This window comes from Ursus americanus, chromosome 14 (genome assembly GCF_024610735.1).
Source record: "Ursus americanus isolate L20-20 chromosome 14, mUrsAme1.1.p, whole genome shotgun sequence".
Lineage (NCBI taxonomy): Eukaryota > Metazoa > Chordata > Mammalia > Carnivora > Ursidae > Ursus > Ursus americanus.
In genome coordinates, this window is record NC_142140.1 from 36,764,300 (window position 1) to 36,781,920 (window position 17,621).

The window sequence follows — 17,621 nt, forward strand, 5'->3', positions numbered from 1 at the left end:
AATCAACAGAGGCCTGCAGCAGAGTCCAGGTCTCTGTCATCAAATGGAAAAAACGACACTAGTAGGGACACACAAAGCCCAGATAGGCCCGTTAGGAGGACAAGGGGCGGGGGGGCTCTGCTCTCACAGATAAAGGTACAGAAGAATGATGTGGCAGACCAGCAGCTTGCTTTATGGACATGACCTCATCTGTTCATGCTGCCCCCCACCCCCAGCTGATAAGAATCTGGTGCTGTTTCCTGTAGTCCAAGGGTCTCAGACAATGGTGTGAACAGGCTGGCCCTGCTGGAAAGGACATTGTTTGGGGAAGAAAAAACACACCAGCACAAAGACAGGGCAGGACCTGTCTAAATGTAAGGGCCTGTTTACAAATCCCTGATTTCCAAGAGGGGGGAACACAATGGGGAATTGTTTTTGGTGAGTCTGGAGTCCCCTCCAGAATGCTCCTGGGGTCTGGGGATGGCTTTGATGGCCTAGACGGGTCTCAGATGCTCTGAGGTGGATGGACACTGATGGCGTGGATGCCTTCCTGTTTATCAGAGGTGCTCCCAGGGCAGGGTCAAGGAAAAAGTTTACACCAAAGACAAGGGGGAGGAGCCCTGGGCCTCTCTCCTTCCACATGGGCCTCCTGCCGTTGCACCGCTCAGCTGTTGCACACGCTAGAGGGGGTTTGCTGCAGAGAAGCTAGAACAAGGTTTTTGTTTTTCGTTTTCTGAAAAAGATCAACATTTTGGTTTATGGCCTCCAATCGCCACATTGCTTTTTGGAAAAAAATGTACAAGGCATGAGACCCTTCCAAATAGCAGATGCCTCTGGAATGGGGCTTCCTAGTTTAGCCAGTAGGGAGACTTCTCACAACTGGGGGCCCCCCATGATGTTGCAACTCACCTCCAGCCAGTCTGGAAGCATACAGGAGCTAACACAGTGTCCCTGGGGGCAGGGCCAATGGAGATGCTATTTCTCATAGCAACCTCCGGTCTGGTCCACAGGTTAGAGCCTTTGATGTCACTAACCAGAGGCCTTGATGTCAGTGTGCGTGTGTGTGTGTGTGTGTGTGTGTGTGTGTGTGTGTGTGTAAGGAGAGGGGGGCAGAAGAAGAGCAGAAGTGTATCACCCATTTCCTTTGGGACTGGCAGTCCTCATTTTTGGGGGTAGGAGGAGGGCAGCTGGAATTAGAAGGATCACTTTGGGTCTGGACAGACCATGAAGGCAGACCTGTCTGAGGACGTGACCTGTGATGGAAGTGTCATCAGTAACTTTTATACTAATCTCTAAACCCAACAGGAGTGCACCTCACGAATAAACGCAAATGGAAGTGTTTAGAACAAGCGAAGAGCAGTAGGTGCCACGCAAACCCAAAATAGAAGCAAGCTTTCTCAACGTTCCAGCTCCTCACTGTGCTAACAGTGCCCTCTGGTGTTTGACAGTGAAACAACAGGCTCCTGAATACTAGGTAGAAGCACTCCCATCGATTCTGTAGACATCAAACGGCCTCTGAATGTGGGGTCCGGAGCCACACACTGCGGGGGGAGAAAGGTTAATAAGACAAACAGGTCCCTGCCTTTAAGGGGCTTCCAACCTAGAGGGAGAGATAGATACACAACTGTAGGACCAGGTGGAGGGCGACACCTGCTCTAATAGGCGTATAAGCAGAGACCAGCAGGAGTGAAAAATGGCTCTTATGCTGGGTTCAACAGGCTACGGATAGAGGCTATGGCTCTCCAGACAGCAAACCTTATGCTCAGGGCCCAGTGTTCCGGGGTAGCCAGGGCAGAGTGCCTGTGGGTGGGGTGTCCAGGGAGATGAGGCTGAGTAGGGCCATATTGTGGAAGGCCTTGGATGCCAATCTCAGCAGAGCCATCCTAAGCAAAGGGCTAGCAGATGTTTATGGTAATTAGCAGAAGGGAAAAGGGCGGATTTGCCAGCAAAGCAAGTGGACATAGGAAACCGCGAGGAGAGCAGGCTTTTGCTTCGGTCCTCTGTGGCACAGGGGTCCGAGCTGAGCACTTGGCAGTGGGATGGCAAAGAAGGCAAACATTCGTAAAACAGTCAAATTGACAAGAAAGAGGGTGGTGGAGGATAAAGGAAAGTAGAAGGAGATTCTGAGATTTCTGGCCCTAGTTTATGGTTCCTACAAAAGTAAGAATTAGAGGAAGTAGAGAAGGTGTTTTGGGGAATTTTTATTTAACATCTATTTCTACCCTCCCCAAGTGAACTATGTATTCTAGGTGCTAAGTTATAAAACAGTAATTAATTCTAACAGACAGATCAGTTGTGAAAACATATATTTAAATCATACAAGCGGAGCCTGGAGCATCTTGTAGTGCCAAACAGTAAAGAAGGGCTCAAAAATTCCCCAAAACCAACAGAACAAAACACACAGCCACGGGGGTATGTGAAAAGGACTCAGGCGCTCCCAAGAGGCCAGAGCTGGAATAATTTGAGCAACAAAATAAATCAAGCAGTATTGGGTTATAACCCAGAATACACTATGCATATCCCTATGTCTAGACTGACATAAACACGTGACCGAATAAATAAGTGGGAGAAAACAGGTAAATCTCCCGTGCAGAATAATTCCAAATAATGTAGATATTCTGTCCTCAAGGACGGAGGGGGCATCAATCCCCACTCATTCATCGTGGGCTACCCAGAGTAACTTCCTTCCAAAAGGCACAGTCTGGAAAGTGGGGAAAAGATGTAACTTTACGCTGGAGAAACCTGACGCACACTCCTCATCAGATGAGCTAGCTCCCCATCAGCAGTGGAAGACGTGCTGATAGTTTGTCGCTTGGATCTGATGTGATGACAGCACTTTGCCTGTGTGGTTTCCCTCCCCCAGGCCCATAACCCTAGTCTAATTGTGAGAGAAACATCAGACAGATCCCAACTGAGGGCTCTCAAAATACCTGACCAGTACTCCTCAAAACCGTCAAGGTCATCAAGAACAAGGAAAATCTGACAAACTGTTACAGCCAAGAGGAACCTAAGGGCGACTCAATGCAATGTGGTCTCCTGGATGGGGTCCTAGAACAGAAAAGGGACATTAGGTGAAAACTAAGGAAATCTAAATAAACTCTGGGTTTGATAATAATGTATTGGTTCCTCAATTGTTACAAATGTACCATATTAATGTAAGATGGTACTAATAGGTGAAATTGGGTTTGGGGGATATAGGGAATCCCTGTCCTATCTTCACAATCTTTTGTAAATCTTAAACGATCCTAAATTAAAAGCTCATTTAAGACAAAAAACCCAGTTATTTAGTGGAGAATGACTGATTAGGTGAAGAATAGAACATTTCAAAATTGGGGACTTCTCAGCCAGCTATTAAAATCAATGGAGAGTACAGGCATAGAGACGAAGAAATAGTTAATAGGGGGGAGTGTGTGTGTGTGTGTGTGTGTGTGCGCGCACACACATGTGTGCTGTTTTGCTAGGTATCCATAAGGCCAACTGCACCCAGAGATCAGGCAACTGAATGTCTGAGTGACAAAAGCACCCCTATCCCCCACCCACTGCAGCTGGATTCCAGAGGCGCTGTTAGAGGACCACTACTTTCAGTGAAGATAGTGTCTCTCACACTTGAGTAGTCCAAGTAGATCCTTTTTTTTTTTTTAAGACTTTACTTATTCATTTGAGAGAGAGAGAGAGAGGGAGCATGAGGTGGAGGAGGGGCAGAGGGAGAGGGGGCGAGAGAAGCAGACTCCCCACTGAGCAGGGATCCTGACACGGGGCTGGATCCCAGGACCCTGAGATCATGACCTGAGCCGAAGGCAGATGCTTAACTGACTGAGCCACCCAGGCGTCCCCTCTAAGTGGATTCTTTTTAAAGGGAAAGATACTACCCCAGATGTCTGAGAATAGGCCTGGTGGTCCAAGTTATAGAAATTCTAGATTAAGAAAATAAAGTCTTAATCTTGGAAGTGTCTTGCAGTTGTAAATTATCACTCTAAGAGTTGAGTCTTGGGTAGGTAAAATATCATTTGTTTTTGAAATGAAAATCCACAATTTAAAAACTTGATGTCCCTTGCAGAGCTCTGACAATGTGTCCCTGGAAACCCAGGTTAGGAAGCACAGCACTGAGTCATCAAAATCCTGGGAGAGAAAAGGAAGAGAAAAGGCATAGTGGTGGGCAGCCCTCGGGGGTTAGGTGTGCAGGAGGCCCAGAAGGAAGCCAGCTCAGGGGCAGGCTCTAGGAGGCTGGTCTTCCAGAAAAGAAGTGCAGCTAATAGTGATCTGATGTTTGGCGTATGAGGAAGATTGTATTTTGAGGCAACTGTCATGTGGCACATTTGGGAAGAATTAGCCATAGATACCTAACAAACTGAGCGAGTACAAAAGAGAGAAGATATTCATTTCAGGAAAAAAAAAAAAACAAATTAGGGGAGAGGAAAAATAATCCCAGCGTACTGCTTGGCTCGGAGGTATAGGCATTTACATGGTCAGAGCAAGTAAACTGAAGGTCACTAATGTAATCACTGAAGGTTAATTCAATAAAAACAGTGATGCAATTATAAAAGATAGAATGAAAGTGAAAAATTTTTAAAGGAGCAAGATCTTACATGACATCATAGGAAGCCAGTAACATCTAAGACTTATGAATCAAGAAATGGCTAAAATAACGGACAATAGTTGCCTTTAAGGAGTGGGATTGAGGGTAGGGAAGGGTAAGTCAAAAGACTGTCTTTCTTTATTATTTTTTAAGCACTTCTTGACTTTTAAAATTCTGTATGACTTTGCTTACGTACTTTGATAATAACAAAAAGACACAAATACCCCACCCCACACCCCATGTGATTCCAAGTCGAATCTGGTCAAATCTGAAAGTGATCACCGTAAACACCAAGGATGGAAGTCTCCAGGGGTCAGCAACATTTGAACCGAGAGCCCTGTCCTCCGCCATTGGTGACAACGACTCAGTGAGACCCTGAACACTGAGCATCTGGCAATGGTCCTGAGTTTCCCCCGCTAATCTAAATCCCACAGAATCATTAAAAACAAATGTGAGATAGGTTCCGTTCAGTTTCTCCCAAGACCTTCTGCCAGATTCCCATCCCAGCTGCCTTGCCTAATGCAACTGTCCTGGCATGATTCCCTTACCCAAGACGGAATTGCCCGAGCCACCAGGCAGCGAGGTTTTGAGCGCGGGTATGCGGCAGGCCACACTGCCTGCAGTGAGCGGAGTCCTCCCACCCAGTGTGAGCAGGGCAGTCCCTGCCCTGTTTGCGTCCAGGGCCCCAAGCCTTGCCATGGTGGCCTCCTTTGCTGGCTCACCTCCCTGATGAGAGCCCGTGTTTATTTGTGCAATGATGAAATCTCTGTCCCCGCCTGTAATTTCCTTGCAAACTGCTTCCCTCCAAAGCAACATGTCTATGTTCGAAGTTGAAAATTCTACATTTACTCACTGAATTTCATAGATTAGAAGGGTGCATTTTCACAGCCAAGGAAACAGTCAAAAAAACTGAGAGGCAGCCCACGGAATGGAGAATATATTTGCAAATGTCACTACAGATAAAAGACTGATATCCAAGATCTACAAAGAACTTCTCAAACTCAATACACAAGAAACAAATAAATCATAAAATGGGCAGAAGATATGAACAGACACTTTTCCAATGAAGACATACAAATGGCTAAGACACATGAAAAAATGTTCAAAATCATTAGGCATCAGGGAAATTCAAATCAAAACCACACTGAGATACCACCTTATACAAAATTGACAAGGCAAGAAACAACAATTGCTGGAGAGGATGTGGAGAAAGGGGATCCCTCCTACGTTGTTGGTGGGAATGCAAGTTGGTACAGCCACTCTGGAAAATAGTGTGGAGGTCCCTTAAAAAGTTAAAAATTGAGCTACCCTATGACCCAGCCATTGAACTACTGGGTATTTACCCCAAAGATACAGACGTAGTGAAGAGAAGGGCTATATGCACCCCAATGTTCATAGCAGCATTGTCCACAATAGCTAAATTGTGGAAGGAGCCGAGATGCCCTTCAACAGATGACTGGATTAAGAGGCTGTGGTCCATATATACAATGGAATATTACTCGGCTATAAAAAAGAACGATTTCTCAACATTTGCTGCAACATGGACGGCACTGGAGGAGATAATGCTAAGCGAAATAAGTCAAGCAGAGAAAGACAATTATCATATGGTTTCTCTCATCTATGGAACATAAGAACTAGGAAGATCGGTAGAAGAAAGGGAAGAAGAAAGGGGGGTAAACAGAAGGAGGAATGAAGCATGAGAGACTATGGACTCTGAGAAACAAACTGAGGGCTTCAGAGGGGAGGGGGGTGGGGGAATGGGATAGACCGGTGATGGGTAGTATGGAGGGCACGTATTGCATGGTGCACTGGGTGTTATACACAACTAATGAATCATCGAACTTTACATCAAAAACCAAGGATGTACTGTATGGTGACTAACATAATATAATAATAAAAAAAAAAGAAGGGTGCATTTTCTATTTTCTCACCCTCCCCTCTGGATTCCTCAGGACTCTAGATAAATTCCAGAGTGAATTTATAAGGAGACACCAATGGAGAGAAAACCTTTATTTGCATAATAACAAACGTGGGTGAAGTAAGAAGAGGCATATGAGAAGCAGATTAGGGTGGGAGGAGAGAAGGCTCTCTGGGGATCAGGCAGAAAGAGCAGAGGCGCTCTCATAACCGCTAACACGTTCCGAGGTTGGCATCTGGACTCTGCTCTGTCCTCACGCTCCCCTGGGACTTCTCTTTCCTTGGTTCCAGCTCTCCCTGCTGGCCCTCTTTCCTTGTCTCACCGTCCCAAAAGGCTCCCCGCTCAAACCTGGCGGAGGGGCAGAGCTTCACACCCAAACGTGCTTGGCAGCGACAACTCAGAAGCTGTCACTTGGATTTTTTGCAGCTCTTCGTGATTTTGACACCCTTGGACCGACAGGAGTGGCCCCTCCTGCCACCAGAGGACTCTGGCTTTTCTAATAAGGAAGGGCCTGGCCAATCAGTCCAAGAAGGGCCTGGATTCTCTTCCAGGCTGGTGTCTCTGCAGAAATGCCCCCCGGGGTGGAAGGTGTTGCTGCAACAAGGGATGTCGCCTGAGTTTTCAGGTGGATAGTCTGTGGTGAAAGAAAGGCAGAGAGGAAGACTCAGCCCTCTGTCCCTCCAGGCTCAGGTCCTCGAGCCCCTCCCTAGCTGCTTCCCTTCCCAAACTAAAGGCGCCAACTCCAAGTCCCCATCCAGTGGCATGCCCTCCTCCTTTCCCAGGCACCAGAAGGCCCTCCCCCAAGTTCTCGGACCACACCATCCCCCAGTCCCACCTGTGGCTTCAGCAGAAGGTGCACACTCCTCACACTCCCACTTCTTACTGCTGGATCTAAGAGAGGAGCAGTCCCTGTGGGTTCCGTGGGACCCGCATGTCGCACACAGAATGAGGCGCCACCTCCTGCGGGAAGAGCCAAGGGAGGGTTGTGGGGACGAATATTATAGTAACTACCACTCTCACAATGTTTGCTACAGGCCAGGCCTTTGCTGAGGGCTTCCCAGGCAATTTTCACTGAACGTTTTACCCATGACCCATGGCGGCTGAGGGCCAATCCCCGGACTCCGCGCTCAGGCACAGATACTCGAAAGGCGGATTTGCAAAGGAATGGACCCGAGGGTGCTCCACTGGGCACAAGGAGGAGCAGACCTTGCAGGACCCTGTCCACCTGTGCATGAGTGAGTCCTGGGCTGGACAAGTATGGAACTTGAGTTCGCCCTGAGGTCTGCAGACAAGAGTGAGTTTCTTGCTCCTGATGACTGTGCCAAGGTCTAACTCAAGGATGGCACCAATGAGAGATCTTTCTAGCCAGGAGTCTTTCCCTACCCTTCTTCCTCAAAGCTGTCTCTGCCTTTTTCATACAGACAGATGGGGGCATCACAATGTTGATAGCGCTGATACAACTCCGAGAAAGCCCCTGGCTCGAGTTCCCAGGCAGCATCTCTGCAGTGGGAAAAGAAACAATGAGTAAGGGGCACATAACTGGTGGTGAAACCTTTGTCTACCTGGGAGGAACTAGAAAGAACTCAAGCTAGCAGACCAAAAGAGCTCAACGGGCTGCCTGAGTACTTTAAACAAGATGGGCTGAGTGGCCTGGAAGTAGGAGAGGGCTGAAGCAGGATGAGTGGAACATGGGGTTTCTTAGTTCCACACTGGAATTCAAGAACCAACCCCCAGGGAATTCTGATCCCCAAGCACCCTTTTCAGGAACATGTCTACCCCCCATTCCCACATTTCCCCACCACCACCTCCTTTTTTTGATAACTGACAAGCCCTCCCTCCACTCCTTCCCTCTTTACCATATACCAGTGCCTGGGCTGCTTCTTCATTCTCTGAACTAACCTCACACTCACCTCCTCTCTAGAAATCTAGGCCCCCACTCCCTGGCTCAATTCCTGCCTTAGAGTTTCCACTACCTGTCTGGAATGTGAATTCCCATTCTTAGCATTTCTTGAGGAAACTCTTCTCGATTGTTACACTGTGGACATTTGAAGAAGTGTTTGGCTGATGTGTGGGCATATTTCTGTAAGAGAAACACGGAAGAGCGTTGTGTTTAGAAAAACACCATCTTTGATCACCTTCTCTCCACCCCAACCCTCATCTCACAAAGAGGATATTGCTAAGAGAGCTTGATTGGAGATTTCCATAAAAGGGCTATGGGTGGGCTAGTGTGAGGGGTACAAATCCAGGCATCAGCCAGAGACCAAGCTCAATTTGAGAGAGCTCCCAGAAGTGCCTCAGCTGTCATCTCTGGCTGTGGGGCCTGCAGTGGGGACCCAATCAAGGGTCCCCTTCCTTCCATCCCAGGAAGCAAGGCTGATTTTGAGGCCACTTGACTCATTCAAGCTCGTTTGCTCTGGTCATCCTGAGGATTTTGCTCAATCTAAATGTTATCATGGATGAGGTCTTGCAGGTCAGGGGCGACCAGAGACTGGGCTGACTTTCCTCTGACTGTCTGGAACCCGCCCTGCACACAGGCCACCAGGATGGAACACAGAAGCCAAGACTGCCTGAGCGTTCCTAGGGTGCTCCGAACTAGAGAAAAATGTGGAAGGTCCCCAGGGCAGAGAAAACCCCACCTGTATGCACTTGCGGTGGTAGATAGTTTGACTACAACATGGACTCTGGATGTTTTCGACACTTGCTTGGGATAAGTCTTCACAACACAAGACACAGCTTTCCTCCCCTGCCTTCCCCCGTTGGATGTCCTGTGTTGGGCGATGTTTTCCACAAAATGATCTGAGGCAGAGTAAACAGACTCGATTTCTGACTTGTCACTGATGCAGTCTTCCCGCTGCCCGGCCTACGAAGGGCAACCACCCGGGCCAGTGCCCGGTGAACCTCCATGCTCATGGGGAGGAGGAGCAGGGGGAGGAACAGCCACATGCCTTCTCACAGCTGTTCCCCCACTGAGCAAAACTCCCGGGACTACTCCACAGCCTCCTGTTCCTGAAAGCCCCACTTAGCCCTGAGCAGCTGTCTAAGAACAGCAGCTGTTTGTAATTTAAGAAGTGGATGGGAAGCAAGAAGTAACCCCTGTGAAATCGCCAAGTCAAGACACTGTTTCTCATTATTGGATGGTAGGACAGATTCACCAGTGAATCAAAACAGGCCTGTGAGAACCGGACGCTGATTTCATTAGTGGCTAATTACAAGCAACTTGCAAAGGGGCACCACAACTTTCCCCCTTCATCACTCACTTGTACTCTCCAAAAAATTGTGAAAGGCAACCCCTTTCTTGGCCACAAGGAAGATGGAAGTTTCTGACGCATTGATCCTTCTGGCAGTTGATGGCAGCTCCCTTTTTCTTGCACACAAAGCAGATCTGCAAATGAGATCCCAGGCAGTGCTCAGGGCCCCAAGAAAGACATTCTGTGGCACATCACTGTATGGAATGGAAATTCTAGGAAGCAATAACCATTTCCTTTTCTCAGTTGACCTGAAAGCTCTGGGGGCACCCCGAAGCTGAGCTTCAAGCAGCACTGAATTAATTTTTTCCTCAGGATGTTACTCCCTCTCTTCATACTACACCCCAGAGAAGCATGCAGCTTAAGAGAAGGACCTGTTGGGAAATCCAAAAGTCCTTTGACTTCTCAACTAGCAGCTAGGGAAAAGAACAGAAATAGGGACGATCAGAGAGGTATGAGAAGAGGCCTACCCCGAGGCCCCCACATTGGGGGATTCTAACCTTCCTAGAAGCCCGGGCTGCCTCCTTTTTGATGTCTTCAGGCAGGAATCCATGGAAACCTCTGTTGGACTGGCCCCTCTGAGGCAGCTTGCTAGATAGGATCTGGGGGAGCAGTAGAACCAGGCTGTCAACATTAATGATCGGTGAAACAATGCAGGGGGGTGAGGAGGATAACAGGGTAAGAGAACTAGGATATAGAGCTTGGTGGGATATATATACATTTACAGGGTAATTTACTTAATAAAGGCTTATACGACATTAACTGTGCTCTAAGTGCTTTTTAAATACTAACTCATTTAATCCTTGTAACAACCCGAAGAGGTAGGTGCCATCATCATCCCCATTTTATAGGAGAGATTATGTGAACTGCTCAAGGTCACAGGACTCCAGAACCTGGGCTCTTACATACCTCTGTGTTACACTGTCTCTCATTTACTGAAGATTGCTTTTCTGTGCGGAGCCCTTTGGGGAAACACTCCCTGTATATTAACTCATTTATGTTCACTAGAAGCCTGTGGTACAGATGCTATTGTGACCCTCATCTCTCAGAGGACCGCGCTGAGGTGTAGGAAGGTAAGTAACACGCCTGCGGTCATACAGCAAGGAGGCAACAGAGTCGGCATTCACATCCAGGCCCACGGAACCCACACTCTTACCCTGCCCACCGTACTTCCCCTTAGTACAGAACATAAACTCTCTCAGAGTGCGTTCTCTACAGGAAGGGAAACAGGGCTTTTCAAATCTGACGATAGGACTGCCTGGGTGGCACAGTTGGCTAAGCGTCTAACTCTTGGTTTCAGCTCACTCCTTGATCTCGGGGTCGTAAGATGGGGCCCAACCCACATAGGGCCCCTCGCTCAGCACAGAGTCTACTTACGACTCTCTCACCTTCCCTCTGCCCCTCCCTCTAAATAAAATAAAATCTCCCCACTATAGTCATTCTGCCCTATTGGGGAAGGGAAGGAATTGAACTTTTCTTTTCTTTAAAAACTTTTCTTTAAAAACACAATTTTAAGGGCCACTTGTATTATAGCTATATGTTCCCAATTAGGCTTAAAACATATCTGTTCAACACTAATTATCTCAGGGCTTTAGGACTATATGAGTGATTTTTGTTTTATTTATATTTCTAAGTATTACTAATGTTTTCTAAATGAGCATTATTTCTATAAACAGAAAAATCAATAGTGAAAGAGTAGAAATAATGTAAACGTCCTTTAAGAGTGGTTTGTTGTAATACTTCTTGGCGCCCCCACACCACGGAATACCAGTTAGCTGTTAAAGAACAACTAGGTCAGTATGTTCTACACGGAAAAATCTTCATCAGTATTAAGGGGGAAACACAAGCAAAAGACAAAACGCTGTGCATAGTATGTTTATTTTTATGTTGAAAATGTGTATGCTTGTAAAGGCGCTGAAATTAACCAAGACCTAACATCCAAACCAGACAGCACTTACAAGAGAGGACAATCCCAGACCAATCTTTCTCATGAGTACGGGTATAAAAACGAAACAAAGTATTAGCAAATCGAATACATCACAATCGAGCAGGGTTTATACCAGAAATGCATGGTTAGTTTAACATTTAAAATTCAATTGATGTAACAAACTCCAGAAACAAAATAAAGGAGAAAAATGATCATTTCGATAGATGCAGAAAAAGCATTTGACAAAATTCAATACGCATTCATGATCTCCTCAGCAAACTAGAAATATAAGGAACCTTCTTTAATCTGATGAAAAGCCTACAGCTAACATCATATTTTAATGTTGAAAAATTGGATGCTATCCTCTGATGTCGGGAGTGACACAAGGCTATTTACTCCTGTAACTCCTACTCAACACCTGATCAAAAGTCCTAGCTAGCACAATCAGGCAAGAAGAAGAATTAAAAGAACTGAAAGATTGGAAATGAAGTAGAACTGTCTTTATTCACACTACATAATTGTGTACATAGGAAATCCTAAGGCATTTACCAAAAAAATTCAAAAATAAAAACAACTACCGAACCAATAAGTGAACTTAACAAGATTGCAGGATATAAAATCAACATACAAAATAAACTGCATTTATACATACCAACATCCAAACCTGACACTGAAATTTTAAAATACCATTTATGTTTGTAATAGCATAAAAAATCACAAAATATTTACACATTCATTTCATAAAAGATGTACAAGACTTCTTCACTAAAAAAAAAACGCTGCTAAATAAAAAATAAGTAAAAAATAAATAAATAAAACATTGCAGAGACGAATTTTAAAAGACCCAAATAAATGGGGAAATATATCACATCCATAGATTGAAGATTCAATATGTCAAATCTTCCCAAGTTGATCTATAAATTCAATGCAATCCCAATATCAACCCCAATAGGCCTTTTTTAAAAGAAAAACTGACAAGCTAAATGTAAGATTTATATGGAAAAGGACCTGATAGCCAAAACGATCTTAAAAAAAGGTTGCAGAACTTATAATACTTAATTTTGAGACACTACAAAGCCACAATAATGAAGACAGTGCAGTACTGTTGTAAGGATGACGCACAGATCAGTGACGTAAAATAAATCATCCAGGTCCACAGACACGTGGTCCACTGATTTCAATAAAGACACCAAGGCAATTCAATGGGTGGGCAAAGATATCTTGGTACACATACAAAAGGCACTGGTTAAAGAAAAAAAATGACAAACTGAACTTCATCAAAACTAAAAACAATTGTTCTTCGAAAGACATCATTAAGAAAATGAGGCATGCCATGGACTTGGAGAAAATAGTGACAATACACGTATCTAGAAAAGGATGTGCACCCAGAATATATTAAAAAATCCTTATAAATTGATAAGACAAAATAACCCTACTCTTACAATGGAAAAATATTTGTACTTCCCTAAAGAACGTATGTGAATGGCCAGTAGACACACAAAAAGCAGCTCAACATCTTAACAGGGAAATGCAAATTAAAACCACAATGAGATGCCAGTACACACCTAGCAGAACGGCTACAATTAAAAAGATAGACCATATCAGGTTCTGGCAGGAACAGCGTGCAATTGGAACTCTCATAAATTGCTAGTGCGGGTGTAAACTGGTACAACCACTTTGGAAAGTGACTTGGCAACTCACATTAAAGTTAAACATACAGTTAGCACACTACCAAGAAATCCACTCCTAGGCATTTGCCCAAGGGAAGTGAAAATATGTATTCACAAAAAGACTTGAACATGAATATTCACAGCCACTTTATTCATAATAGCTCCCAAACAGAAACAATTCACATGTCCATCAACAGATGGATAAATAAGCCAATGACAAAACAGTCATACAACAGAATACTACTAGGCAACAGAAAGGCACAAGCTACCGACACATGCAACATCATGGACGAATCCCCAAAACATTGCACTGAGTCAGAGAAGCCAGACACAAGAATACAATTGCTGTATGATTCCATTTATATGAAATTTAAGAAGAGGCAAAAATAATCTATAGATCAGAACGGTGATGATCTCTGACGGGACTGGCTGGAAGGGTACAGGAGGGAACTTGCTGGGGTGATGGAAATACTTTGGGGTGGTGTTTACACGAGGATATACATTATATCCCCATGATAATAGGAGCTTATCAAAACTCATCAAACTGTACACTTAAAATTGATGCATTCTATAGTATGCAAATTATAGCTAATAAAGAAAAGCATAGTGGGGAAAAACAGCTCAAAGGACAGTTGATAGCATGTGCTTCTGGGAAGAGGGAGAAAGATGGGGAACACTGTTTTGGGGAGTGACTTTTTATTGTACATTCTTTATACTGTCAGGATTTTATAGCAGGTATGTATACTACTTTTTAAAGACTAGATTTTAAAAAGAAAAAAGCTATTAAGAAAAACAAACAGGGCTATGGATTTGAGGCTGGATGAAAAACAGAGAACAGACTGTACAGCAAAAGCCATGAAACATTCAAAGCACAGGGGACCTTATACTCACAAGACAAAAATAATGCACGCTGAGATTGTCTTTCTGAAGAAATTCCCCCAGTTTTTCGGGATCCCCAGGTTCTCGAAGGCATAGCCGGCAAACTGGAAGAGAGAATGTTAAGAATTCATTTTGGGAGTACAAGGGAGAGTCATGTATTGGGAAGAGGACACTTTGACAAGGGTGGAGGTTGGGATGAAGTGCTGCATGGTATCAGTTAGGCTTTTATATAATTTTGGCCACATTTGAGGGAGTGGGCTGCAGCTGCTCACTTTTTATACTTTTCTCTCAAGTGGTTTTAAATAACTTGTTTCTTGAACTTTGGATTAGCCATTTAAAAATCAAGGACCCTGAGTTCTTCGGGATCTTAGAGAATCTGGGAAAGAAGTAGGACGGACAGTTAGAGAAGCAAGGTTGCTGCCCTGCATAGGTGGCCTTTGCTGAGGCCCGAAGGCAGCGGTTGAACAGAATCTCCAGTCTTTCTTACCAGGCCCTGAAGATGGCTTCCTTTGGGTTACCCTCCTTGTCTTGGCAGATTTTCTGTACAAGAGAAGGAAGAAGTACAAGGTGGTGTTTGAGGATCCTGTCAACACCCTTTATAACATTTCCCTCAAAATGCCTCCATGGGTCTGATGAAGGACCGAAATATCAAAAGGCTAAGACATCGGTTTCCTTTTTATTGCATAATTTTGAGAGCACGAAACGTACCCACTAAGTCATTTGAATTATGTGAGATTGTAATTATCTTTCTGTTCCATTGGCTGTGCTGCCTGTGTAGACTGAATGAATGCAGGAGCAAACCCCCTTTTGCTCTTCTACTGTTTCTTCTGCCACCTACTCTGAATCTCTGGTGGTACCATGTTCACAAAGCATAATGAAATACTAAAATTGAGGATGAAATCCTATCGTGAAGCACTATTCTGGGCTCTTCACATGTATTAGCTCAATGAATCTACAGAAGGCTCTAAAAAGTGGGCGCTATTATTATGCACATTTTCCAGGTGAGGAAACTGAGGCATAAAGAAATGAAGTAACCTGTCCCAGGTCACCTGTGTCAGCAAGTGTTAGAGCCTGGATATGAATCTAGATCGTAGGGCTCCAGAGCTAGCACTTTGCTACTAGGGACAGCCCTGGGGGCACAGGTTACCGGGCAGTTTCCAGGGGACCACTGGTGTATGCTTCCACGCTACCCAAAGCCAGCCCTCAAGACCACACAAAGGGGACAAAAAGTGCAGCATGTACCATGGGTCTTTGGACAATTTCTCCCAAACTCCCTCATGTCACCTACTCTACCTCAATCTTTGACGTTCCTTCTTCTTTTCTTTTATAGTCTTCATTCGCTGCTGCCTCTCTCTCCTAACTTGAATTCTTCTATACTATTTTGAGGACAATACAGGTTCTTCCAGCTATAAATACAAACAGGGCTTGGTCAGCAATTTAATTCTACATTTGGTTCCACGGGGTCAAAGTCCAACCCATGTGACAATAAAACGGACCCACCCAGTATGAACTCTAGTAGTAGCCAATCAATATTAAATTGCATCAGAACTGTTCTAGGCATTTCATCTGTGTTAATTCACAAAAACTCGGTGCAGGAGGTACCGCTGCTCTCCCCATTTTCAAGATGAGGAGACTGAGGCACAGAGAGGTCACAGAGAGGCACTTGCCCAAGATCAGAGTTACTGCTTATACTCAGCAGAGTAAGAATTGGAACCGCTGCCTGACCTGACTAAATGGGTCTTTGTTTTCTTCGTGCCTACTAAACGCACGAGGTAGCACTCAGGATAAAGAGGCTCATTTTGCCTCCAAGTATAGGAGCCTTAATTCTACCCAGTAAGGGTTTAGAGAAGGTAGCTCTTTCCTAGGAAAAGGAGTCCCCGGGATTTCGGCTGCCTGAAGCAAGAACTCCCTCTAGTGGGAAACAAGAGAGAACACTGACACATCACCCCTTGTCATCAGGCTCAGCTGGCCATTGAGGTTTGGTCTGTTCCCAACCTTTGTCTAGATCTGAGCCAAGAGCAAAATGTCCCAAAGTGGAGACGACACCCTGTTCCCCCTCCCCCACCAATGTCAGCAGACCGCAAATTTCGTTTTCACTGGTTAATGGGGAAATCCCTGAAAGGGAAGAGACAATTGAAAAAGACATAAAATCCACTCCCATGAAGGAAGGACTGCCTCTAGTCAAGGGAGGGGGAAGGACAGCATTTCTTCAAAGGACAGCTGAGTGAATCGGGTCACTCCAGGGACAGACACTCCAGCACCCATGTCCTCAGAGCACAGCTGGGAAGCATGAACATCTGCAGGGGCTGTCCACTGTTCTCCTTGGATACAACGGCTAAGGCTGTTCAGAAAACTAAGACTAGACCACCCTTCCTCTCTTTGTGTTTGCTCCATCTCCTCTTCCGACCCATGAGCTGCACTTGCAGAAGTCATGGCACTTGATGGCTTCTTATTCAACCAAAGCACTTGGCCAGGCTGGAAGAGGAGAGAGGAGGGCGCGCACTAGGGGGACCCACTTTCGGGACTACTGAGCGGCTCCGGGTCGTTGCGGGGAAATCCCGGCCATCAGGCAATAGAAATAAAACCTTGAAACGTCAGTTCTTTGCATCGCTGGACCAAGACGTTCCTTGAGTGGGATTCTGTGCACACTGGTAGTTACGGGAAGACGCAACAATCTTCAGAGCATTTGAGGAGGGACGTTGCAAATGCCGGCTTCCACGAGCAGCTCAGTCCGAGATTTCCTAACGAGCGGATGCTCCCTTGGAACGGTTACCAAGCTGTTTCACTGGATGAGTGCTGGGTAAAGCCTTGTTGAAAAAATTAAAAATAAATTAGCGTGTTCGGCCCCGCCGCCGCAAGAATAAACAATGATTTATTTGGAAAATACGTGTCGGTGTGGCCACAACCGTCCCCCGGAGGTAACAGCCGGAGAAGGGGCTCAAGGAGCATCCCGCGGATGCCAGACCAGGCTCATGTCGCGCCTGCCGGGCGGCTGGTGCGGGGCCGGGCCGGAGGTCGCCTCCGCCGCTCGCTCCTCACGGTAGCGCACAGGCCGCCGCTCCCGGCCGGGGCCGCCCGCCCAGCTGTCGCCGAGGGCGCCGCTGTCCGGAGCTTTATTCGTTGTCACAAGCCGTGGTAGCTACCTCACGGGCGGCCGCCCCGCGCGGTGACTGCGCCGGCGAAGGGGGCGAGCGCGCAAACGGGGGCCGGGTCACGCGGACTGCGACCCAGGGAGACTGCGGCCGCGGGGACTACCGCGTCGCCGACCGTTGGTAGGGGAGGACCGCTAACGGCCGCGCGCTAACGGCCGCGCGCCCGCCCCGCCCCTTCCTCTCGTGCCGCCTGAGCCCGGCCCCGCTCTCGCCCCGCCCCCTTGTCCCCGTCCCGCCCCGCCCCGCCTTTTCCTCTAGCGCGGCCAGCTCCCAGC

General features: G+C 46.3%; 1 protein-coding gene across 2 annotated transcripts; it reads right to left on the reverse strand.

Annotated features, from left to right (window-relative positions):
- Positions 1–6,550: 6,550 nt before the first annotated feature.
- On the reverse strand, positions 6,551–17,488 carry PHF7 (PHD finger protein 7). Of its 2 annotated transcripts, none has more exons than XM_045807289.2 (11): positions 16,780–17,488; positions 15,488–15,600; positions 14,682–14,734; positions 14,207–14,298; positions 10,219–10,320; positions 9,731–9,855; positions 9,110–9,269; positions 8,447–8,553; positions 7,857–7,973; positions 7,309–7,433; positions 6,551–7,107 (listed from the first exon to the last, which is right to left on the reverse strand). In XM_045807289.2, exons 2-11 carry the CDS (start codon positions 15,529–15,531, stop codon positions 6,881–6,883), a joined length of 1,152 nt encoding a protein of 383 aa, XP_045663245.1. In that variant the 5' UTR covers positions 15,532–15,600; positions 16,780–17,488; the 3' UTR covers positions 6,551–6,880. The 2 variants fall into 2 exon arrangements, with proteins under 2 accessions (XP_045663245.1, XP_045663246.1); XM_045807290.2 differs by having other exon boundaries at positions 16,711–17,488.
- Positions 17,489–17,621: the final 133 nt, after the last annotated feature.